Raw genomic sequence first — 26,463 nt, 5'->3', positions numbered from 1 at the left:
AAAAGAATCTCATGATTATGTTTCTGTAATTTAGTAAGTGTCCATGCCCTGAACAGACCTTCTGTATACTGCAGTCCAAAACCTGAATTAATATTTTCATTGACGAGTATTTTAAAAATGAAAAGAGATAATACTACGCTGGAGATGTCAAAATAACTAGATTGTTGAGGAACCCAATTTTGTACTAGAAAACAAACTGACCTAAGTGGGTAAACTTGTGGCCCTCTCTGGAGTGTGTCGAACTGCTAAAAACAAAAGGGCTAAATACAGCAGTGATAATTTATATGCTTTTGGAGTAATAAGTACTGGATGCCTTGATGCTACTCCAAGAAACTGTTGTCATAAAGGTTGAAGTCCTTAGTAAAAGGGATACTACAGAAACTAAAGCAGAACAATAATCTGTGAATTAAAACACAAAGTGATGTATCATAAGCTGAATGGCATGCTAAATGGGAGAGACTTTTCCTAAGAACATGATTAGAAACAAGTAATATGAATTAAATATCAGGATCTAAATATAAGGCAGCACAATATTTTGCAACTAAAAGGTATTAAGAAATGTTTTTTTGAATGATTTGAAATTGTGTTCGAGTTACTTTTCATGTGTCTTAAAGCCATCAGTATATAGTATAAGAAACCACGTTATTTGTCCACTAATAGTAATATTGTTCAATTCACAATAACCAATTTGTTTGTTTCACTTTCAGCTTTTAGTATATGAAAGATAAATTGTGGCAAGGCTTTAAGATATGAAAAATGCTCAGAGAAGCTCCTGGCTTTAATTTTACATTACAATTCAGGAAAAAGAGAAATGCAACTTACATTCATCTCGGAACCTGGGTTCTGCATTAGGTCCAACTCTACCAAATGTTTTTATGATCTCAGTCTGCAAAGAATGCTGGTCTTGATACTGAGGATCTTCCAGGAAAGAAGCCAACTGCATTTTTACTCTTTCTAGCAACTTAAAATTGGAAAATGTACAGTCATTTTATAAAATATTTAAAAATAAGTAGAGTTGTTAAAGAGACACATACACATTAAACATGGTTTGCCTAGTGGATTTGAACATGATAGCAGAAATTTGAAATTATATAAGTACATATTTGGTCTTTTAGCTCAAAATATTTTACATTTTTGTATATGCTTGTTAACGCTTAAATTGTTTATTTTGTTTTTTGAGAAATATACATATTCCCTACAAATTGTAAAAATAAAAGACCCCTCTCCCCCAATATTTAGGGAAAAGGAGATAAGTTTATGATGAGTTTGTATCTAAATTATAAATTCCTACAAAAAAAATTAGAATGTAAGTTACCCAATTATTCACCTTCTGAAAGCAATGACTCATTAATGACTTACATCTTACTCACATTTCCCTAAAAGACATTTTTATTTTAGGATATAAGAACATGTTGAAATTCTGTCAAGATTGCAGACTTTGCAGAATGCTCTGCTCTTTTTATGCTACTTCACCAATGAAAATGGAAAACATTTCTTTCCATAATAAAATTTAATTTTTGTTATAGTAAGAAAAAAAGTCTGTATGACAATGGATTTTATTTTTAAAATGCAAATAGATACTTTTAATTTTTATAAAAGAAAATATCAATTATTAAATGGACAAGAAAACCTTGTTTATTTGATGAAGTAACTAGGTAATATGAAACAACCTATTTTCTAATTCAAGGGTTTTTAATTTGCATATGGACATATACAATTTCACAAAAGAGTGAAAGTCTGATACTAATTTTGAGAATGGTCTTACAGTTAATGTTGCAGATTGAATTTAGCAAATATGAATGAAATCAGTTTCAGAATCAAAACACACTTAGGAAATACTTGGTAATCTCCTGAAGCAGTCATGAAAAAGGGTTTTTTTACGGTGATGTACTCTAGAAGACTTATAGAGCTTGCTATAAATGACACAGTTATCAAAATATAGGTACCCTCTAGCCTCCATTTGCAAGACACATAAATTTGTGGTCATAAAACCATAATGCAAAACAGCCTTCACATCTGTGAAAATTTGCGATCAGGAATTTATGTTGTTTTGCCCAAAAGTCTACTGGATAATAGAAGTCTTTGCAACAAGATCTGGTCTGAAGGACTATTCAGAACTGCAATAACCAGCTGGACTTACAATAGAACATCAGAAAGTTGTCCTACACTTAACTTTCTGGTTGAGAAAAAAGACAAGAGATTTTCTTAGAATATGGAAATATGCCTTGGTTAGGCTATCATAACTAATAAAATGAAAGAGATTTACATGGTAATATGACATCATCATCTTGATAGTACATAGATATAAATAAATTTCAATTTTTCCTACCTCTCTTTGAATAACTGTTTCCATAATAGTGCCAAAGGATGGAATGGTGGCAATCCTGACAGAGCTGTTAGAATTTAAAAAAAATTAAAGAAACTGAAACTTCCTTTGATATGAAAATGAGTATTATTAAAATGCTTCTCAAAATAAGTATAAGGTAAATATATTGATTAGTCTCTAGCAATGACAAATTAAAAAAAAAAAAAAAAGCAGACCAAGAAGAATGCTCAAAAAGACAGACAGGATAACTTAGGGTTGCATCTGTGAAACTCACAATTCAGGATCACTGGACAAGGTAACAAGGGCCGGAGCAACCCGCTTGTCAACTAACGCTTCACTCATGCCTCGAAGAGTCAGCTGTAAACCAGTCAACATGCAATAAAAAATGGTTTGGTAAACTGGAATGAGAACTGGGTTAGCTGTGACTGAGGATGGGCAGGCAGACTCATTGGCCGTTCTTGGTTTAGTCACCCACAGGAGACATTAAAATGTTAAGCCTCTGGTTCATGCCACTACACTTACTGGTAACAACCTGTTAGCGAGATTAGCAGAGCATCCCTTCTTGGCTTGGAAGAAATAATCCATCAGCTTGTTTTAAATTTTGGAAATAGTTATGGAGCACTAATACTGTTATTATTTTTTTTCAATAATTGATCTCTAAATTAAACTTACTGTAGGGCTGACTTTAAAAATGATTATGAATAGTAATATAGTAAAGTTTAAAATCAAGTAAGTATAATCCAGTAGTATTAAGAAATAAATACACTATTCTTCAGTGAATTTAAAAGCTGATGGTTATTTCTTGACAGGCTAATTTTGGAAGGGATGCTGAATATAAAAGGCAGGGATGACACTTACATTTCAGGGTCACTGGAGAGAGTAATGAGAGCAGGAACAACCCTCTGAGCTACCAGAGTTTCATTCACCCCCTTCACCAACAGCTGATTGGTCAGCACAGGGGGTATTCACAGGTGATTCACGGAAAGAGCAAATACAGTGCCATGGGAAGAAGAAAGGCACAACCAAGAAAAAGAGAAAACACAAAAGCAAAACCAAAATTAGAAGCTAAGCAAATATTGCTACTAGAGTGCTTTATAAAGGCAGAGAATGCTTAGGAGGAGAATAAAGCTTAAATAGCCTGGCAGGGCACAAAAACAGAGTTTTTCACCAATTCAAAGGCAGTTTGTACTTCTAGTCATATCAGTCACAATTTCCATGTTCAATTAAAATGCATTTTAGAAGACAGCTTCACTTTTTTCTTTTTTTAAGAAGCTAAAAAGAAGATATATACGGTTTTATGGTTATAATTCTCAAAATAAATCTGGTGTGAATTTATAATGACCACAAGGTACAAACTGGACTGTTTTTAACCAAATGCAAATGGCGAGTAGCTGCCACTAAATTGCTTATGATAGTTGTACAGCAAGTACATTTATAATTCACAAAGGAAAATTACTAATTTTAAAAATCTCATAGCATTCTCTTTTGAGGTACAGAGATATAATGCAACCTAGTAGAAAGTATCACACCTAAGGATCAGATCTGAATTCAGACTCTGGCTCATTAGCCATGTGGCCTTAGATACAATACAATCTCTTTTAAGTCAGTTTACGCACCTGAAAATGGTGATATTATCATTTTTCTTAAAGGATTGCTATACTACTGACCTGCACATAATATACCTACATATTGTGCCTAATAAAGACCAGGCACTCAAGAAATGATAATTTTATTATTATAATCACTCTAAGAGTGTAAGATTTGTGTTAAATTTGAGAAAAAAAAGTTATTTAACTTTTTAATTTTTTGGTTGGACCATGCAGTTAACATTTTATGAATAACTCTTTGCTTTAAATTTTCTAAAAGCACAAATAAATTTCAAAATAAATTTTATGAGTATAATTTACACTGACTGCTAAAATTTATTCAGCAATCAACCTTAAATCACAAAAACAATAGGACAATATTTAACCATATATATTTGTTTTTATAAATATTAATAAATTTTATGAGTTAGACAGAGAAGGGCAACCTCCTAATCCTATATTCACAATTTCAGAATGTAGGCAAATTAATCTAAATGCTAACTAATCTGTTTAGTTAATAGAAGTAGTCTTCATAGAAGATTTAAGATGCCATGCAATTTTTAAAAACTAAAACCCATCTGTGTGCAGTCAGTAAGATATTCTTCCTACGTGTCAGAGAAAGCATATCCTGCTATATTTGAAGACTCCTAATGTCACAATAATTTGCTGTCATTTAATAACTATTAAAATCCACTTCAAAATCCTGAAATAACTTTTATAAAGGACCAATGAAAATTAGGCAGGAATAAAATGACAAAAGATCTTTTCTTATTACTCTAAAATTTACAGATGTCAAGTAGAAGGAAATAGGAAAAGGAAGTTCAAACATTATTAATTAAAAATATTTTAACATGTTTATTAATAGCCTAGATATAAACTATACACTTTATTTTGTATATCATTTTATAAATAAGATTCCTTGAATTTAAGTCAGTAAAGTGTATCTTCAAAAGTCTGCTGTCTTGCTCCAGCAAGACTCATCTAGAGGACAAGTTAAGTTCTCATTGCTTTAAGGTTTTTTAAGGTCAATTCCTTTATTAAGCTGGAAAACTGGAAAGCAATTTAAGAGCTATCAGTTATTAAACACTATTCTCTAAGTATTTTACATATATACTTGATCTTTAAAATCTGATGAGGTAGTACAATTATAATAAATATTTTAACAGATGAAGAAACCAAGGCTAAAAAAAGTTAAATAACTTGTTCAGGGTTTTAGAGCCAGTAAGTCCAAGTAGTGGAGCTGGAAATGGATGTAGTTATGTCTGACAAAGTACATGCATTAAAGCTTTGAGTTGAGGTCCAATGTTACATGCTCAGTTTCCTTATGACTGATATAAGAAATAGTTAAATGAAGTTCTTTTCTGCCTTATTTGTAAAAATCCATTATATCACACTAGGAGGGATAAATTGATGTTATAAATTAATTTTATAACAATTTTATTTTTAACAATTTGTATTAACAATTTGCTACTTCAAGAAGTAATATATTACCTTTTATTTAACAATGAGAACAATATAACTGGATTTCTTCTTTTGGTCCCACTATCTAAAAACTTATAGCTAAATTTAGTGTTTAATTTCAGTAAGTATGTTATATTAGGTTCCTGGTATTTCTTCTCTAGAGTTACTCATTTCACTTTTTCTTTTTTTCTATAGTTATTTTACTGTCGTATTTTCATATGGATTTATTTTGGATTAACTCATTTTGGGGGTGGGGAGAGGAGGCATAATTCTAAATTCTAAAGTGCTAGTATCAAAATAAATATTATAAACCATACTTTTTCTTTTAAAACAATTTTGTTCTAAATAAGGATCTTTGGCAAAAGAATAACTTTACTTTCTCCTACTAATTGCTTTTACTAACATATACTTGGTGAAATCTTTTTTGACATAAATGAATTAGGAAAAACATTGGAATAAGTCTCTCAAAAAAGACTTGGAAGTTCATAATCAACATGCGAGAACACTAGAAACTTCTTAAGCATAGGTATAGTTTCCAGACCAACACTGACAGCAAAGATAGAAACCAAACTCACACAAAAAGCCACATATGGGAACTAAGGCAAAAAATAAAAAGCAAATGAAAGAGGAGGAAGCTTCATTCATTCATTCATACTTAAATTATTTTCATCATATGTTTTAGCAGTGTATACGTATATTGCAGAAGCAAAGAGTTTAAGAAAAAGAAATAGCTTTTATGATCTCAGAATAAAATCCTGTGAAGAGTGTATTAAAGAAATAGCTCTTTATTTAAAAGGCTGCATTTTTCTTTTGGGAAGGGATGCTGAAGAAAGACCTTTTTCTTTCACAGTGATGTCTACTGGCAGCATACTAAATAATCAGAATTTACACCAGAAGGAACCTGAGCTAGACATTAAACCACACTTTTAATTTGGCATTCACTTCGTCAGAGAAGACTTCATTATAGTTTTTAAAATCAAATATGTAAAATAACTGAGGGAATAACATGGACAGAGAATTTTCCCCTTCCTGATATCAATGGAATTTCTTTAGATTTCATGAATCTATCTTACATATTTAAAATTAGATGGCATTCCATGCATTTTAAATATACTGATGCTCTATTTTTCCAAATGCAATTTATCTTGTGGAGAAATTCTGAAATTCAGTAAGAACTAAATTACTTAATTCTTCTAATGGATATAAGTGTTTTAAGATATTTTAAGAATTACATAACTATTAGGGACAATTTCATTTGGATAAGTATATGTTTCCTATTATATTATTTAGGGAAATATTAATAGCATGGATAAAAAAACAATAATGATAATGCTAGCTAACATTTATACTCTTACTATATACCGTTATTTTAAGGGCTTTATAAGTATTAATTCATTCAATACTAACAAAAATCCTTTGAGACAGGTACTTATTATCATCTTCATTTTGTAGATGAGGAAACTAAGGCATGAAGAAGCAAACCTTGCCCAAGTAATTTACAAAGCCACTAAGTGGCAGAGATGGAAACAAACCCAGGCGATTTGGCTATATGGCAAGAATCAATATCAACATGGAATAATCTGAATAAATTTTAGTCCTCTAATAAAAGTTCTATAAATATGTATTTTTAAAATATACTAGTAGGCTGTGTCATAATAACACAATGGGTACAAAAGATTTCAATTTTCACACTTTTCTTGAGTAGATGGCATTTTAAGAAAATGTAGGTAAATTATATGACTAGCCTCCTTTCTCTTATAAGATGATTAGCAATTAATATAGAGAGATGTTATTCCAATATAATAAATATTTCCATAATTGCAATAATTGCTTTTTAATACTATTTATGAACCCAACTACATTTTACCACTTGAAAGATACTCTATTATTATTTTGGCTTAGTAGTAGTCCTTTATTTCAGTAAACAGAAAAGTATAGTAAGAAAGATTTACAAAGGCTATAATTTAAAATAAGGATAAAAAGAGAATGTGAGGAACAGAACTGAGAATAGATTAAAATTCAAGGAACCAATAAGGGTAGAAAGCATTTTTAAACAGGTAAAAGCTAAATCATTGAATTTCTGCCCCATCACACAGTACACAACTAAATAACGTTCAATGCCATAAAATATACATCAACATAACATGGCATGCAAACTCTTTTTTAAATAAAACATTCCCTCTCCCTCTTTCAAAATGGCTCATCGTAATCTGAACCAACAAAAGCATTTGTTTACATACCTCAAACATTCTAGCAGCAGTACATCTCACAAGTGCTGAAGTATGGACAACACCATACCACAAAACAGTTAACAATAACTCATGGTAGGCTGGATTTGCACTGGAAGAAAAAAAATTAATATTAAAATTCAGAGCGACAATACCTTAGAGGAGTCCTGAAAAATTTACAATATTACAGATAAAGATATTAGCAAAACATATGGAATTGCTTTGTATGGTGTCTCAAAAGGAAGTTACCTTGAAAACCAACAAACTTTTAGTGTATTCAAAAATCACAGTTTTAGTTTCTCTAAGCATTTGTAAATGTGATGGAAATTTCAACTCTTTCTAAATAGCAAAAAGTTAAAATTACAAAGAAATGAAAAAAAATAAACTCCCTTATGAGAAATAAGTAAAGAACGCTTTAGTAAGAATCATATGTCACATGGGTATGTTACAACCTTTATGGGCCTTAGTTTCTGCATCTACAAAAATTGGGGCAGTAATACATGCCCTATTTATGTCATATAATTGTTGTATGATCAAGTAAGATCAACTCAAATTAAGAGACTGTTGGTTATAAAGCCTTTCCCAATGTAATAAATGCATAAGTCTGTTTTCAGTAAAGACTGAAAAATAAAAAATTAGTTTAGCAGCCACTAAGTGAATCAAACAGAATAGAAAAAGGAACGTAATGAGCTAGCTTTCACTTTGGGATAGCTTTTTCAATTCTGGGATCATTTTTGTCATATTTGTACTTGCTTTTATTTTTCCAAATGTTTCAAAGAAAACATGCTTGTACATCTTCCTTCAGTTTTTTTTTTTAAATGCATTAATTACAAATGTGTAGAATGTACAAATAAGCAAAAACAAAAGCAACTCATAGAGCAAAAAGCAATCTTAAGTCTTAAAATCCACAAATTTGTTACGCCTATCAATCTTTCTTAGACTTAACATATTCTTAAATCCACCTCTAGAACGTCATATGTATTTTTAAAAATTACAAGCTATTATTTTTACCCCAGTTCCACGAAAGAAGCCTTCAGGCTATCAAGAGGAGCATGAGATAATGAAAGCAGGGTCATTACATCTTCTAAGAATCCAACTAACAGTTTTCGGTCTTCTTCCTACAGAGGAAAAAGACTGATAATGAATTTCCAAGCAATCAAGAAGAACTAAAAACTATACATAACCTATCTAAAATTAGAATATGTTACAAAAGAAGGGGGAATATCCTGATTTGAAATCAATTTTAATTACAGGTATTTACTAAGCAATCTATGATCAAAATAGTATGATATGGTAGCTACAAGTTACATGTGACTATATTCAAATTTAAATAAAAAATTAAGTAAAATTAAAAATTCATTTCCACAGTTGTGCTAGCTATAATTCAACTGCTTAGTAACCACATGGGGCTAGGCTCTACCTTACTGGATAAACTCAGGTATAATAATATCTTTCCATCATTGCAGAAGATTTTATTGGGCAGTTCAGATTATATTATTTTATTATATTTTACCTTACCATTTTAAATTCTCATGAATTATGGCTGCACATACCCAACAACAAACTACTAAGACAATTATCCCCTCATAGTAGAAAATTGATTTTCAAGAAATTATCTTTGCAATATCCTAGTGGTGAGAAACTGCATTCTTGCTGAAATATAAACTACCGTGTTCTTAAAAGAAATCATTGCATCCTTGATTTTTCAATCATTCCAAACTTTCTTCAATGAACTGTTCTTATTTGCCTAACCAGAAATTTCCTTCCTTCCTTCCATGCAGGACTTTACTAAGTAATATGCTAGAAAAAGCAAGCTCTTTAAATTAGGAGAGTTTAAAAATAACTTGTATGTTTGAACTTCTAAATAAAGGGATCCTGACATTCTAGTAGGAAATATATATATAAGAAATGAAAGTCAAGCTTTTTCTCACTAAGAACAGAGAAGGTCAACAATAAATATGTATTGAGTGTATAAATCGATGCATGCGGAAGACTGGTTTAACAACTCACATTTTTTTCTACGTAGGTTTAGAATCAGGTTAACATAAAGGATTGACAAAAGTAAAGATCAGCATTAATAAAGGAAGGATATAGGGATTTTATTTTATTTTATTTTTTTATTTTTTTTTATTTTTTAAAGATTTATTTATTTATTTAATTTCCCCCCCTCCCCTGGTTGTCTGTTCTTGGTGTCCATTTGCTGCGTCTTGTTTCTTTGTCCGCTTCTGTTGTCGTCAGCGGCACGGGAAGTGTGGGCGGCGCCATTCCTGGGCAGGCTGCTCTTTCTTTTCACGCTGGGCGGCTTTCCTCACGGGCGCACTCCTTGCGCGTGGGGCTCCCCCGCACAGGGGACACCCCTGCGTGGCAGGGCACTCCTTGCGCGCATCAGCACTGCGCATGGCCAGCTCCACACGGGTCAAGGAGGCCCGGGGTTTGAACCGCGGACCTCCCATATGGTAGACGGACGCCCTAACCACTGGGCCAAAGTCCGTTTCCCGATGCGTGAAAAGAAAGAGCAGCCTGCCCAGGAATGGCGCCGCCCACACTTCCCGTGCCGCTGACAACAACAGAAGCGGACAAAGAAACAAGACGCAGCAAATGGACACCAAGAACAGACAACCAGGGGAGGGGGGGGAATTAAATAAATAAATAAATCAAAAAAACCCACAAAAACATAACAGTCTACTTAGTAAAAAAGCTTACACACTGACAGACCAGCATTGGAACTAAGATGGAACAGATTTCATCCATTTTCAGTTGTCTGCTACGTAAAATATAGGGTAGACATATCTTTGGAAAACAAACTGTAAATCTGAAAAAAAACTCAAGAGTGAAATAAGAGCTATAAAATAGACTCCTAAAAGAGCATGGATTTTTTTACTTAAAAATTTAATCCAATCCTATTTTTGATTTTTGAAATCATAAAACAAGTAATTCTACTTATGTATTTGATTCAAAACAGGTTTTCTTTACCAAAAGCAAACAGGGCTGCAATATGTCCTATCAGGCAATTTTGTTTAGTAAGAAAAATATTAACTGCCAGTATGCTTTTCCTAAAACAAGATAACACTAGCTATTTGCGATAGCTACCTTAACTTACCATACATTTTATAACAATAAGCTGAAAAGTCATCTCTTTAGAGATATGAATAATATTTGAACTGTACATATTTTCTCAAAAGACAAATCCTTATTCACTTATTCAACAAAACTATATTAAGAATCTACTATGAACAAAACCTTGCACTAGGTAGTTTATCATGCTTTAAAATGATATTTATGGTCAAAAATGTAAAACATCAAAACGCTATCTGGGAAGCAGATTTGACTCAATGATAGAGCTTCCGCCTACCAAATGGAGGGTCCAGGGTTCAAATCCAGGGCCTCCTGACCTGTGTGGTGAGCTGGCCCACGCGCAGTGCTGATGCGCGAAGGAGTGCCATGCCACACAGGGGTGTCCCTCGTGTAGGGGAGCCCCACGTGCAAGGAGTGCACCCCTCAAGGAGAGCCGCCCCGTGCAAAAGAAGTGCAGCCCTCCCAGAGGTGGCACCGCACACACAGAGAGCTGACGCAGCAAGATGGTGCAAAAGAAGAGACACAGATTCTTGGTGCCGCTGACAAGAATGCAAGTGGATAAAGAAGAACACACAGCAAATGGAAATAGGAGCAGACAACGGGGGGAAAGAGAAAGAAATAAAAAAATAAGAATAAAAATAAATCTTAAAAAAAAATGCTAACAAAACTTGCACAGGTTTAAAAAAAAGAAAAATATTGACATCAATATACTTGTTATTGTGCTGGAATAGTTACCAAACCTAAAGAGAAGGAGAGCAATATGCATGCTGTCGTGCCTGGCACTGTGCTAGGACTTAATATCATTGCATTCCATGAATGTAAGAGCAACACATCTATAATGTTACCTGACTTAAAATATTCTACATGCAGAGATTCTGTAAGTGGTATGAAGTAGTCTTACAAACTAGTATAAAAAGAAAAATTTAAAAGTATACTTTGCTACTTTAACAGGTAGAAAAATTGGAGTTTTTATTATGAAATATTATGTGATATAGTAGAATTATATTTTAATAATGTAAGATGATTCAAATCTGTTTTGGAAAAAGAGTACAATAAATATGAATGCTATACTTTGAATTTAAAGGGCAAAAGAAATAAGCTGGGTATTAGTGGGGGTGGGTGGGAATTCACGCAACCACTGAAATAGAAATTTCTTCTTAATTCTCATATTCTAACTTCCACCAATGCTTTATGCTGAGCCATATTTTTACCTTACTGGTGGGATTGCCCCACACTTAAAAAGGACAATGTAATTTTATTTTATTTTTTTAAATCTTGGTAACGAAAATGCCATTTGTCTCCATCCAAGGAAATGTTTTTATTATCATGAATTTGCAGAACTAGGATGAATATTTCTCAAAAAATACACAGTAATAATTTTAGGATACAAATAACATATTACTAATATGCCTTGTGTGTTATTTATGTTAAGCAAAGTGTGGCAGTCTAATACATTGGTAGTCACCAATGAAATATGCCTTTTGAGTCACATCCTTGCTTATTTCCCTCCCCTTGAATCTGGCCTGGGCCTGTGATAGACTTTAACCAACAGAATGCAGTAGAAGTGATACTGTTCTAATTCCAGGCCTAACCCTTGATCTGGTAGGTTCTGCTTTTGCACTGTTAGAAGTCACCATATGGGGGAAGCGGACTTGGCCCAGTGGATAGGGCGTCTGTCTACCACATGAGAGGTCCACAGTTCAAACCCCGGGCCTCCTTGACCCGTGTGGAGCTGGTCCACGCGCAGTGCTGATGCGCGCAAGGAGTGCCGTGCCACACAGGGGTGCCCCCCATGTAGGGGAGCCCCACGTGCAAGGAGTGCGCCCCATAAGGAGAGTTGCCCAGCGTGAAAGAAAGTGCAGCCTGCCCAAGAATGGCGCCACACACGTGGAGAGCTGATGCAACAAGATGGCACAACAAAAAGAAACACAGATTCCTGTGCCACTGACAACAACAGAAGTGGACAAAAAGAAGAACACAAAGCAAATGGACACAGAGAACAGACAACTGGGGCGGGGGTTGGGGGAAGGGGAGAGGAAAAAAAAAAAAAAGAAGTCGCCATATAATTGGTCTGGATCTGATGCTCATGAGGCCACATGGAAAGAAAGACCCTGAGACTACATGGAGCGTGAGACCCAGCCATCCTGGATAAGCCCCTAGCCAACCAACCAGCTCAATGCAACAATGTAAGTGACCTCCAGTAACAAGAGATGACAAATAAAGTCCAGGTTGTAGAATTGTGAATAAATAAAATAATTACAATAAGTCATTATGATTTGGGGTGGTTTATTATGCTGCAAAAGTTATGAAAAATGAAGGATAGCTAAACAGTAATCTGCTAAAAATGATATAGGATAGTATTCTACAACATTTAGTGGTTTCCTTCAACCAACAAATGTGCCCTGTTTGTTATGTATGAAAAACTCATTATGAAACAACAACAAGAAAACCTGGCTAACAAATGTAATCTAACACCTGTAACAAAATATCACAATCACAATCTCTAAAATTACTCATTCAGTTGAGATTTTACTCAAAGCCTTATTAAAAAATGCCCTCCACTATAAATTATTTACTGAATACAAATGAATAAATTAATTTTCCATTATAGGTAAGATCAGCACACACACGCAATACTAAAAAGATTAATATTAGTTATCCTTTAATAGAAAATACTTTTATTGGAAAATCAGAATTTTCCCCTTACCTGAATATAACACGTAAGGACTCCTGTGGCATAAATAGGGACTGTAGCTTTAGTGAGGACCCCATTTCCTGCCGAGGAATCTGAAATCATTAAAATAATTTTAAAAATCAAAGTTTCAAATGTAAAGGAAAAAAGTGCAAATATTTACCATGTTTACAAATAAATATTGTCATTCGTTTAGAAAGTATTTTATTAAAATACATTTCTACTGCTTGTTGTAAAAAACACAGCTTAATATTTCTTGCAGTCATTAGCATAAACACTTTTATTAAATGGGAAGGAACTTTAATAACCAAAATGAAGTGTTACGTTCCTGTTTCGATAATCAGAAATGAGGACTTTTTTTCAAGAGTCTCCCAAGGGCCTGCAGGGACAGGTCTTTCTAAATTTTATGCTTTCAATATATACTGTTTAGTAAAATATAAAGGCCCTCAGCTTGGGGAGTGGATGTTGCTGAAGTGGTTGAGTGCCTGCTTCCCATCTTTGAAGTCCTGGGTTCAATCCCCAGTACCTCCTAAAAAAAAAAGGCACTCAGTTCAAAGCTGGCAATGAGATTTGCATTATTAAGCCTGTTTACAGACTCTGTCCAGTTTCCAGTATTAGCCTAGTTCAAGAGCCTCTCCTCCATTCTTCCTAGGGTTTTATAGCCAGAGAGAGACCGGATTACTTTCATAGAAGAGACAGGAGTCAGGCTAAGTAAAGCAGGGTGAGAGAAGAAAGCATCCAACCACAGGTGAGTGCACTTTGACTTGTCTATCATAACAGATATTTTCCTGTGTAGCATCTATAGATGATTTCAAAAGAAAAGTTCTCTTTGTGGTAGTAGAGAGATAAATCTGAAGCTAGGAATCCAGGTTTACATTATATTAATAGATATGGCCTTTATATACAGTAGTTCATAATCACTTCTTATATGAACAGCTGAACATTCACAGCCAACTCTTAATTCTAAAAGCTGTCAATTTCCAAAATACTTAAAAATTTTTATTCATTAATTTATCATCAAAGCAAACATTTAACTAAATAGATAACAGCAAGAAAAATGCATTCAAAATATTAACCCTTCAAAAAGATGTTTTTAGAAAAGCCATCAGGATTAATTTCATCAACGTTTTCAAAATTAAAAGAAGATGCTTCAGGGAAGTGGCTGTGGCTCAGTCAGTTGGGCTCCTGTCTACCATACGGGAGGCCTTGGGTTTGCTTCCGGGGACTCATTGTTTAGTTACAATGGAGGTAGATATTTGTAATCAAATTGAGGACTAATTCCAACACCACCTCATGGGAAGGTATTAGATGTGACACAGTTATAAAACCAAGAACTCCTAAATATATTATGCTTTCTTTTTCAACTCTACTTGCTGGCTAGTTTGCTTAAACAATTAACATATCCTAAGTACTAAATTTTCTAAGTAAAAAGATTCAATTTTTAAAAAAGTAATAATGAACAACTTACCAATGTTTTCTTCAGAGAGTCTTAAAATCTCCTGGAACTGGGGTTTTACCTAAGTAACCCAAAAACAGATCCAAAATGTCTCAGGTACAATGGACAATCAATGATTACATAAATCAAATGTTACAGTATTTTCTGAACAGTCATTAAATTAATTTTCAAGATTATTTTAAATGCTTGAAATTATTGCCTCCTTAAAAATGAACTTGGTGATAGAAAGCATTATGTAGGTAGAGATCACATGATAAGAATTACTGAAACAAGCCTCCTTAAAAATGAACTTGGTGATAGAAAGCATTATGTAGGTAGAGATCACATGATAAGAATTACTGAAACAAGCATCTGGTTGCATTCAAAAGGAATGAAGAGGAAATCCCAGTCATTTAGGATATTCAATGAATAACATATTAATTATGTGATATTCATGACTAGATTTAGTCTGTTATAGTAACTTATTTAAAATTTAAACATCAAATACAGACATTAACTTTAATATTTTAAGTTAGAGGAAAAGCTTTTTTCAATTTTTATTATTTCAGATTTCAAGCTACTGAAATTGAACACTTTCTGTTAAGTGCTGAAGTTGGCTCCCACTTGGTTTTTATTTATTTATTTACTTTTAAAGATAGGTACCTTTTTTGGAGATGTCAAACAACTCTTGTCAGTTTTCATACAGTAAATTAAATGTTAGTGAAAAATGTAAAATGACCTTGTTTCTTTTATAGTAACATCATGTTCTAGTTTTGCCCTCTAATTAGGGTAGGTCAGGCATATTATACTTAAAATTTATATATTAAGCTTATACTGAGTAATTAAATGATTAATCTACATAATCAAACTTCTAGAATGCACATAAACTAGCAAGTTCTTCATTTCACACGTGAGAAGACTAAGCCCAGATAAATTAACTTTTTTAATAAAGGTCAAAACATTAATTAGCAGAAAACAGCTATAATTCAAGACTTTTGGGTTTTACTCTGTCCACTAAACCACACTGTTTTACTTTAAATGTTTCAATAATTGCTGTTTAACTGTAAAGAATTGCACTAAAGTTAAATGTGATATTTAAAATGTTTACCTTTTACATTTTGATTAGAGCAACTACATCTTTTATGTTTTTATTAGGTCTCTAAAGAACTAGCTTAACAACATGCTATGAGACAATGGTTTAAAAGTATTAAAGAAGAAAATAGGACCTAAGGACATTTCAATGTTCATATCAGAGTACAAAATAACCTGTACATACAAATGTAATAAATAATACTTTTGGTAGTGATCAAAATATGCAGTATATTTCAAGGGTCCATGATCTCAGCAGTATCCTTGTATTAAGTCTTATATAAAAGCTGCTGAGGTTCCACAATTGTCTGAGGTTTTGACCAAAGTGTGCTGAGGAAACAGCTGCTTCCTGAAACTTTATAGAGGGAGTAAAGTACCAGTAGTATATCCAAAGGATTGCAGTTGGCTTCCTTAACTGCTACCTCCTATGCTGAAAATCTTTGAGATATCCACAGTGAGTAGATAGTATTTCCAAGTTTGGATACAAACTAAGTTTAGCCTAAATTATCTTCTAAGAAGCAACAAAGTTAAGACTATTGCCAACTGGAATTTTCTTTTACTTTCATATTATTCTGAGACAGATAATTGGAGTAAAAGAAGGGTTCATGCTTTTATTTGCTCTATTAAAACCTTAACACATTACATTTCTATTTCTCTTGCATATAAGAAAACACAGAATAAAAATTTTTACCTTAGCGTTTGTAAAAATTTTGCCAAATGTCCGGCAAAGGCGCCAGAAAAATCTTGAGAATTCATGGACACAGGCAGTTGAAGTAACATTAATTTTGCCAACTATTTCTATAAGTTGTGGCAACCTGAATTTGAGAGGAAAGAAAAATAGGCAGAAGGTACATATAAATTACTGTTTCCTTGCCAATTTTGAAACAATGCAAATCTAACAAGCTCTTCTGTTTTGCTCCTTATAATTAGTAAATTTAGAAAACAAAAGAGTTGTTTTGTACCCTTTTGTTTTGGACCTTTTGAAAAGGTCTTAAGGTTACATTCTATTCTATACACTTCTTAAAGTAAAACTTTAACTGCTTATTATAAAATATATGGAACCTCAATGATAGAGTTTTGAGTATGGTGTTAGTGAAACTCATATTATGGATCAGGTTCCTGCTAAGCGTGACATAAGAGAAAACCAACATTACATCCATTTAAGCTTCAAAATGAGAAGTCTGCACATTTGCCAGTTTAAAGTCTATTACCACTACTGGGGAAAGAAGGAAGCAGAAAGCTCCTATTGACATAATAGAACCATCTGTATAGATAAATAACTATATAACCAGTGGTGTCAATCTCCTCTCCTAAGGAAGCTTACCATAGATGATGCTGTGTTATATTTTGTTGTATTTTTAATATTTTGTTGTATTTTGCCCCTCAGGGATAGTCTAAATACATTACGCTATCCCTCACTCAACTGATGTAAATGTACCAAATGAATATAGAGGTCATAACTTACAACTGATTGACGACCCATAGTAAACTCTCCCAGCCTGTTGTACCCTCATGTTCCAGCTGGTAATCATAAAGCTGTAGCAGCACGGCCAATTGCTCACGACTTCCAATAATAGTAGACACATCTTGAAGAGGCGACACGGGCCGAGGGAACCTAGTCACTATAAATAGTAGAAGTAAAGTTACATGGAAAGTGGCAGCTTGGGAACGCAGCTATTATGTCAAAAGGGACATAAGTCCTTTCCCCCTGATATGAACTTTAAATACATAACTGAAACATCTTAATCAAATCAAAAATATTTTAAGTTTTTGGAGAAATTTTTTAAAACTTACTTTTAAAATTATGTAAATAAAACATGAATATATACTGGTATATTTTTAAAGTTTGAACATATCACAAAATACAGAGTAATTAAATGCCAGGTAATTATGGGAATACTATTTGGATAGCCCTTAGATGAATAATGCATGCTAATGGTAACGGTTGGTCAAAGGAACTCATAATGGACCAACTACTCTTACATAGAGGCAAACAACTTAAAAAATAAGGATGCAGCATTTTCTTGAAATGTATTAATGGCTTAATGATAATTATTAAACATAAGAAAATGTTAAAGAGTACCTAATTTTAAAAATGTTCAGACCAAAGACAAAAATTAACTTCTTGTCTTTCTGTGCTACTCCAGGCTTTTAACAACATCTTAAGTACAGACAAAGGTTATCCTTTGCTAGCTAAACACAAGAACTAAACAGATTCAGAAATTATTGGATTAATATCCTTTGCTGTTTGAAGTTTTCCAATTTGCTATCATAATAAACAAACAAAAAATTGGAAAACATAGTGTTAAGGAGTGAATCATGCCCCCCACAAAGGCATGTTCAAGCAAACCCCAATCCTGTGAATGTGAACCCTTTTGTAAATACAATTGTAGAATACTTAAGATGAGTCCAAATTGAATCAGGGTTGGCCTTAATCTAATTATTACTGGAGTCCACATAAGCAGAGGATATTTGGACACAGTCAGTAGGAAAGAGAAGACAACCACATGAAGGAGGTACAGACTGAATTATGGATTGCTGGCAAGCTGCCACCAGAACACCAGACTTTGGAGAAAGTATGATCCTGATGACACCTTGATTTTGGACTTCTAGCCTCCAAAACTGTGAGGCAATAAATTCGTGTTGTTTAAGCCAACCAGTCTATGACATATGTTATTGCAACCTGGCAAACTAAGATACATGCTGTTCCTCGCTATCTGAGCTCTCTCCTTGTATTCTTACTATCTCAATCCAGGAATCAAAAAGATTTGGATAGTGAGGTGTATTAGTATTTCATATTTCTCTATCACACTAAAGCATATCTGATATAAATTCAAAACAGAGTTCTATTATATTGTTCACAATTTGCTACACTCAAGTAGAATGAGTATTAGACCTTCAAAAATACTGACAAATTACTGAAAAATGAGAGAGTAGTCAAAAGTAAAATATGATACAGTGAGATCTACTGTAGGAAATGTGGTGTCCAAAGTTGTAAGACTAGATCAAATAAAAGCAAAATAATGCCAGCAAACAAATTTTTACTTGGATAACTCAATTATAAGTATAGCTAAGCAATCTGAATGGTTCAAGAGCCTCAAAACATTATTCTGTTTAACAATGATTTTTAAAAATCTGAGCATCTATCTTATAAAAATATAGAGCTAAGAGGGGAGAATCAAGAATAGATTCATGAGGGGCTTCAAGTCACTGTCATCATCATCATCATCATCACCATCATATTAACTAGCTCTAACTGAAGGCCTACTATGTGCAAGTCCCAAGAATGCCATTTGAACAGACTGGTAAAACATCAGTATTTTATTATCAACAAAGTTAAGCACAATTATCTAGAAAATAATTGTTGTGAATCTTTAGAGTACTTCCCCTCACTAAAATGTAAGCTCTATGAGGGCAGAGGTTTTTGTCTATTTTGTTTGTGATTTTATCTCCAGTGTCTAAAACAGAGCCTAAAACAAATATTGGTTAACACTGTGGAATAAAGTGGAATAAATTGGTAATGAAAATATATATAAAAATTTCCATCATTCATGGGAAAATAAATACATTATATAACAAATTATATGTATGTATGTGTGGATAGGTAGATAGCTATGGACAGATACATATATATATATATATTTCTATACTAAATGAATAAATAATAAATCCTTATTTATAAAAATTATACCCTAAGTGAGGGTATAAGAGCACTTACTTTTATTGCTACTATGAAAATCAGGTAGCTAAATTAAGTCAACAAACACAGAAAATAAAAATTATTTCTGATATGCTAAAGACATAATTATAAGAAAATGTTACATAAACACTAGAAGGACTACGTGTAGGATCTGATTAACCTAATGGAGTTGTTTTGAAACTTCTACATCTCATTTCCAGGATAGTGCTTGCCAAAAGTTAATATTTAATAATTATTTGTTGAATAAATAAATGAATGAATGATAGCAAGTAAAAAGGAGAAAGAGAGGGCATTAGAAAGATAGAAAAATCCCTAGGCAAATAAAATGCCTTAATGAATAAAGGGGTAGATCCTGAAGTTGTACTAGTTGTGTTTTATGAAGTCTTATCTTATAAATTTGAATTTGCATTTGCCTCAATTATATCATTTTAAAATATTAAACTAACTCCACCCCATCTATTAATACTCTCAATTCTCCAAATAAAACTGACATCCCAGGAGGATACACTAGTTTATTCTATGGATTCGTGTATCCACAGACACACTGCTTCATATCCCAATGATTATAAGTAGCCCACAACTGGTTTTGTCTGAAAACCTGCAATCCTAAAACATTTAGTGTCTGCTGATGTTCTGAATGTAATAATTGCCTACCACAAGCTGGTAAAAGGCATGGTTGATTTCACAAACCTGAAAAAGCTACAAAGAGATATTTCATGTACAACAATAGCTAGTCTATAGCCATTTATCCCAGGGATTAGGTGCCATGGTGTTACCAATTGCCACGTATTAAAGATAAATTACTGGTGAGCTGCACAGTGAGAAAAGAAAATACTGTCTTCAACTAACAATTTCATGAATTTCTGAAAATATATCACATTCCTTATTTTGGAAAAAAAAGAAAATTCAGCTGCATATGCTTATGTTGCTCTCTCTAAAAGACACAGTAGGAAAAGTAATTACATTTACCTTCCCTACTGAAAATGAGGCAAAAAGTCTAGGAAGAAGAAAATATAAAGGGCAATAGAAACTATTAGGTGAATCTTTCCTTGACTCAAATCTAAAGGAAACACTTATCTTAGTCCCTAAAACAAAGTCTATTATAGTGGCACCATAGTGACTCTAGATTAAGAATGGGGAAAAAAAGCATAAGTATTACAAAATAATACAGCGAAGCTAATCTATAAAAGATGAAGCCACAGTTTACCTTGGTTATCATACAATCTATGACCATGAGATTCTACACATATAATACATTTTAGTAATACTGCTGTCATATAATGTGATTTTTCAAATTTTAACCAAAACAATTATTTGGGAAGCTAAATTGCTAATACTCTACATCTTCCTCTTAGAATTTAAGTTCAGTACCTTCTATCTGTGGCACTTCACCATGAAGCTTGGCTTTACTTGAGAAAGGTGCATTCTGTAGCACTAATGCAAAAAGTGAAGGAATCAAAGACTGCAAGGCAGAAAGATACATGTGGAGCTTATGTTCATCCAGCCCATGCTCTCCTTCCTGAAATATAAGGATGCAGAAGCTAATTTTAGTATCCTGAAATTATATTTCTAATTGAATTTATGATGTTTTTCCTTTTTTGTGGCCAATAATAAAACATTTAAGGACTTGTATGTTGGAGTCATAGCATAAGACTTTTGAAAATGTACAGGAATCTTTTCTCAATTTCTCTAAGTATGTGAAAAGGTGAAGAAGCACTAAGTCAGTGTAGAAGTAAAATAATCTTTTATTTGGAAAACTTTAAGGTGAACATCAGTAATTTCCATTTGTAGTCAATGTCTTACTAATTTTTGTTTTTGTTCTTTTTTCTTTTGAAAGGGTCTTGTCTTTTGAAATTTTAAAAGTCAAGGTAAAGAAATTAATGCAAGTCATAAGAATCAATACAAATGCTCAACTGTTAAACTAGCAGCTAGTAAACTTGCTACTTCCCTTCTCCTGCTTCCCATCTCCTTTTATAGACTTGGTGGCATCTGTATTTCTAAGCATGGAAAACAGTTTAGTATAATTCAATGCATAGATAAAATTAGGAGAAGAAACTTAAAAGGAAACAAAAGAAAGTGATAACAACAAAATAAAAGGTAAGAGGATTAGTATGGTACACAGAAACAAAGCTGTAGAGTGAAAAATAGGACCAGTAATGGGGAAAGTGTTCATTGATGTTCATATCCACTTGAGATGTTCTCACTACGTTATAAGATTTCTTCATGTAAGAATCACAGTCTATGCTGATTACTGCAGAGTCTTATAGTAGCAATGTGAAATTAGCAATGTTACAAAATGGAACAAGAAAAACCAAGTATGGATAATTATCAGATAGAAGGAAAGCAAACACTTTCAAAAAATATTTTTAAAAAATTCCTCTAGGTTTCATAAAAAGAGATATTTCAGTCTATTTTGAAATTTATATAAAGAATAGCTTGATTTTTAAATTAAATAAATACATGTGGATACATCTGAGACCATCTACAGAATAGTTACACTGCTTTATAGATGCCTTTAAAATTCTGGGGTAGAAGGGGCAAGCATTTGAAGTCAGACAGCTGAGGGACCCTGAGCAAGTTACTTAATCACTAAGTCTCAGTTTCAGCATAAAAAAATAGTATTGAACTCCAAGAATTATGAGAATGAAATAGGATATTTTATATATAAAATATTAAGGAATTATTAATTCTTTTGTAGGCATTAAGAATTATTAATTTCTCTTCTAGCCTAAAAGGTAACTTTCAGTACAGAAATCAGATGAAGAATTTTCAATCATTTTTTAAATTTTACTTCAATTCTTTTGGTTGGGAAGAAAGAAAAGTTGACTTTAAAAGTGAGAGAATGAAATACTGCAGTGAAATAAACACAAAGCAAGTTTGATACCATGTAAATAAGAAAACTCTACAGACTCATTTTTAGTCCTTTCTCCACTCCGGGATCTGAAACTAATATTACTTAAGTAAAATATTACTTTAAGTAAAATATTTAAGTCTTTAGAAGGTCAAGGAAGATCTGTCTTAATGAACAACATACCATTACTTCCATGAATTTGCCATGTCAGCTAACAAAGTCAGATCATACCCTTCCTCATCTAGCTTCAGCAAAGCAAAACTCTTCATATCTCTCTCTCGGCTTCATATCAACAGACTCTTTAATGATAATTATTAGAATGTTCAACTAAGTGGTACTTTCTGTCCCTCCTCCTCAATATTCTTCCAAGATGGCTTAGAGTGGACCTTTTAAATTTCTGCAAGCTATATTAAAAAAGGAAGCACCTACCCTGAGAAGTTTCTCAATTTTATTCAGCAGAGTAGGTATAAGATGAGACTGTAAATTTCCAAGTTCTGTAGTCCAGGCAGCATAGGCTGGTAAAAATACTTGATGTGTTGCACTAACTACTCTTTCTGAGGGATCACCCAAGGCTGAGAGCAACAGTTCAAAACCCTGCCAAAAGGAGATAGGCAAAATATAAATGTTTAAATGAATAAACTTTGAAAAAAATGTTTTTAAGAAATAAACATACATTCCAGTAAATTTAGAAAGTATTAGGTAAGAAATAAGCCATCCTTAATCCAATTCTTCTCATTTTCTTTAATGAAAATATCACCTTATCCACTGATGAACAAACCAAAGAGAAGGAGTGGTAAATATGGCAAGCTTGCAGTGAATTTCTTGCCACATGGCTATGGCAGATACTGTAAATCAATCATAGCATCCCTTCCTCTGAGCTGCAGAATTGAAACCATGCAGCTATCACCAACTGATTAAAGTTGACATACCTGGCACCTCTGCTACAGATTATATGATACCTGAACCTGAGTTTTAGAATACTCTAATTTTATAATGGGGTAAAATGGATTTAGTCTGAAAAGTGTACCTGTTGATATTTGTCTGGGTCATCAATGTATCCCATAATGATGCCAAGGCTTTTGATTACAGCTTCTCGTACCAAATCTGCTTTATCTTCCATTAACATCTGTTGCAACATTGAAAGAACCAAGGAGCTACGGATTTCTTTCTGAAAATAACAAGAACATGTTTTTCCCCCTAACTAGTAGTTTATTTTATGTCATCAGTACTCCCAGCCATCACCCACCACCACAATTTCTTTGAAGCAATTTCCAGATACAACGTTTACATGTGACTTGAGAAGATACAGATACTTTGTAAAGACATAACCACTATCACATTATCACAGTTAACGATTACAACAATAAGCTAATATAATCAAATATCCAGGCTTTAGAGTGATTACAACTGAAAATGGGAGGATTGCATCCAGCATCCAGGTGGAATCTGAGCCTCCTCTTGACATAGAGGTGCAATGGACACAACCAATCCAATGTCCACATAGAAGAGGTGGCATTGGATTGGGAAAAGTGGACATAATGGACAAAGGGTATGGGGAAAGGCAGGAAGAGATGAGAGGTGGAGGCGTCTTCGGGACCTGGAGCTGCCCTGGATGGTGCTTCAGAGGTAATCACCGGACATTGTAAATCCTCACAGGGCCCACTTGATGGAATAGAGGAGAGTATGGGCCATGATGTGAACCAATGTATATGAGGTGCAGAGGTGCCCAAAGATGTACTTACCAAATCCAATGGATGTGTCATGATGATGGGAACGAGTGTTGTTGGGGGGGGGGGAGAGGGGGGGTGGGGGGGTGGGGTTGAATGGGACCTCACATATATATTTTTAATGTAATATTATTACAAAGTCAATAAAAAATAAAAAAATTAAAAAAAAAATAATTAGGAATAAAGAAAAGAAAAAGAAAAAAAAAAAAAATATCCAGGCTTAAATATTAACAAATCTGCAGATTTCTTGTAACACTTTGTTACAATCGATAAAACATTATTAATATTAAAATATTACTCTTAAATATAGTCCAGTTTATTAGGTATATATTTTTCTCATATACCACTATTATTAACATCTTATAATTGTGTAATAGTTTAGTACATTTGTTATGATTCGTGAATGGGCATTCTTATATTTATACTATTAACCACAATCAATCATCCACAACAGGGTTCACTGTGTTGTACGTATACGGTCCCATATTTTGTCTTCTAACTTTCCTTCTAGTAACACAGATCACACAAAACTTCCTCTTTCAACCACATTTACAAACATAATCCAGCACTGTTAATCATACTCACAATAATATGCTTCCATCACCACTACCTATTTCCAAACATTTACAATCTACCTGAACAGAAATTCTGCACAAATTAAACATGAGCTCTACATCTCTACCTCATTCTACCCGCTGGTAACCTATATCCTAGATTTTAACTCTATATCAGTGATCTCATACAATATTTGTCATTTTTTGTCTAGCTTATTTTGATAAAATAATGTCCGCAAGGTTTATCCATGTTGTTGTATACATCAGGACTTCATTTCTTCCTACAGCTGAATAATATTCCATCATATGTATATACCACATTTTATTTATCCATTTTTCAGTTAGTGGACACCTGCGTTGCTTCAATCTTTTGGCAGTTGTAAATAATGCCACTATGAACAATTGTTTATGTGCTGTATTGGTGTGCAAATGTCTGTTCAAGTCCCTGCTTTCATTTCTTCTGGTCATATACCTAGTAGTGGGATTGCCGGATCATATGGCAATTTTATACTTAGCTTCAAGTGAATCGCCAGACTGGCTTCCACAGCGGCTGCCCCAGTTTACATTCCCTCCAGCAGTGAAGGAATGTTCCTATTTCTCTACATCCTTACCAACACCTGTAGTTTTCTGGTTTTATTTTTTTAATAGTAGCCATTCTAGTAGGTATGAAAGGATTATCTCTCTGTGGTTTTGATTTGCATTTCCCTAATAACTAGTGTGCTGATCATCTTTCCATGTGCTTTTTAGCCATTTATATTTCCTCTTTAGAAAAATGTCTATTCAAGCCTTTTGGCCGTTTAAAAAATTGGATTACTTGTATTTTTATTGTTGAATTACAAGGTTTCTTTTTATATTAAGAATATTAAGTCCTAACTGGATATATGGTTTCCAAATATTTTCTCCCATTGAATAGGTTGCCTTTTCACTGTCTTGACAAAGTCCTTGGAAGCACAAAAGTTTTCAATTTTGAGTAGGTCCCATTTATTGATTTTTTATGTTGTTGCTTATGCTCTGGGTATAAAGTCTAAGAAAATATTGTCTACCACAAGATCTTGAAGATGCTTCCCTACATTTTCTCCTAGGACCTTTATGGTCCTGGTTCTTTTATCTAGGTCTTTGATCCATTTTGAGTTGATTTTTGTATGAGTACGATATTCTTTTGCATATGGATATCCAGTTCTCCTATCACCATTTGTTGAGCAGACTGTTATGTCCAAGTGGAGTGGACATGGCAGCCTTGTAAAATATCAACTGAACCATAGATGTAAGGGTATATTTCTGAAATCTCAGCTCTATTCCATTGGTAAATATATCTACCTTTATGCTAGTATCATGTTGTTTTGACCACTGTAGCTTTGTAATATGCTTTAAGGTCAGGAAGTGTGAGTATTCCAACTTTATCGGTCTTTTTCAAGACGTTTGGTTATTTGACTTAATTTCCTCCTCAGATTGCTCATTACAAGCATAAATAAATACTACTGATTTTTGCATGTTGATCTTGTATCCTGCCACTTTGCTGAACTCATTTTTATTAGTTCTAGCAGCTCTGTTGTAGACTTTTTAGGACTATCTATAATCATGTCATCTGCAAATAGTGGAAGTTTTATTTCTTCCTTCCATTTTGGATGCCTCTTTTATCTTTTTACTTGCCTAACTGATCTAGCTAGAACTTCTAGCACAATGTTGAATAACGGTGGTGACACTGGCATCCTTGTCTTGTTCCCAATCTTTGAGGGAAA

General features: G+C 33.3%; 1 protein-coding gene across 5 annotated transcripts in view; it reads right to left on the bottom strand.

Annotated features, from left to right (window-relative positions):
* RELCH (RAB11 binding and LisH domain, coiled-coil and HEAT repeat containing) overlaps positions 1 to 26,463 on the bottom strand; it is a 134,207-nt gene that overhangs the window by 20,360 nt on the left and 87,384 nt on the right. For 2 of the 5 annotated variants that reach the window (XM_004467239.4, XM_004467242.4), the window contains 12 exons: positions 23,471 to 23,611; positions 22,873 to 23,037; positions 20,964 to 21,111; positions 17,358 to 17,514; positions 16,584 to 16,707; positions 14,837 to 14,885; positions 13,384 to 13,463; positions 8,613 to 8,719; positions 7,614 to 7,713; positions 3,185 to 3,267; positions 2,330 to 2,393; positions 823 to 961 (listed from right to left, as the gene is read on the bottom strand). In XM_004467239.4, coding sequence (XP_004467296.1) covers positions 823 to 961; positions 2,330 to 2,393; positions 3,185 to 3,267; positions 7,614 to 7,713; positions 8,613 to 8,719; positions 13,384 to 13,463; positions 14,837 to 14,885; positions 16,584 to 16,707; positions 17,358 to 17,514; positions 20,964 to 21,111; positions 22,873 to 23,037; positions 23,471 to 23,611 — 1,357 coding nt within the window. Of the gene's footprint in view, positions 1 to 822; positions 962 to 2,329; positions 2,394 to 2,600; positions 2,684 to 3,184; positions 3,268 to 7,613; positions 7,714 to 8,612; positions 8,720 to 13,383; positions 13,464 to 14,836; positions 14,886 to 16,583; positions 16,708 to 17,357; positions 17,515 to 20,963; positions 21,112 to 22,872; positions 23,038 to 23,470; positions 23,612 to 26,463 lie in introns of all 5 variants that reach the window. The other 3 variants (XM_004467240.4, XM_058277851.2, XR_011646011.1) reach the window with 2 other exon arrangements.

The sequence above is a fragment of the Dasypus novemcinctus genome, chromosome 16 (assembly GCF_030445035.2).
Source record: "Dasypus novemcinctus isolate mDasNov1 chromosome 16, mDasNov1.1.hap2, whole genome shotgun sequence".
NCBI lineage: Eukaryota > Metazoa > Chordata > Mammalia > Cingulata > Dasypodidae > Dasypus > Dasypus novemcinctus.
This window is presented reverse-complemented; position numbering and strand designations above follow the sequence as displayed.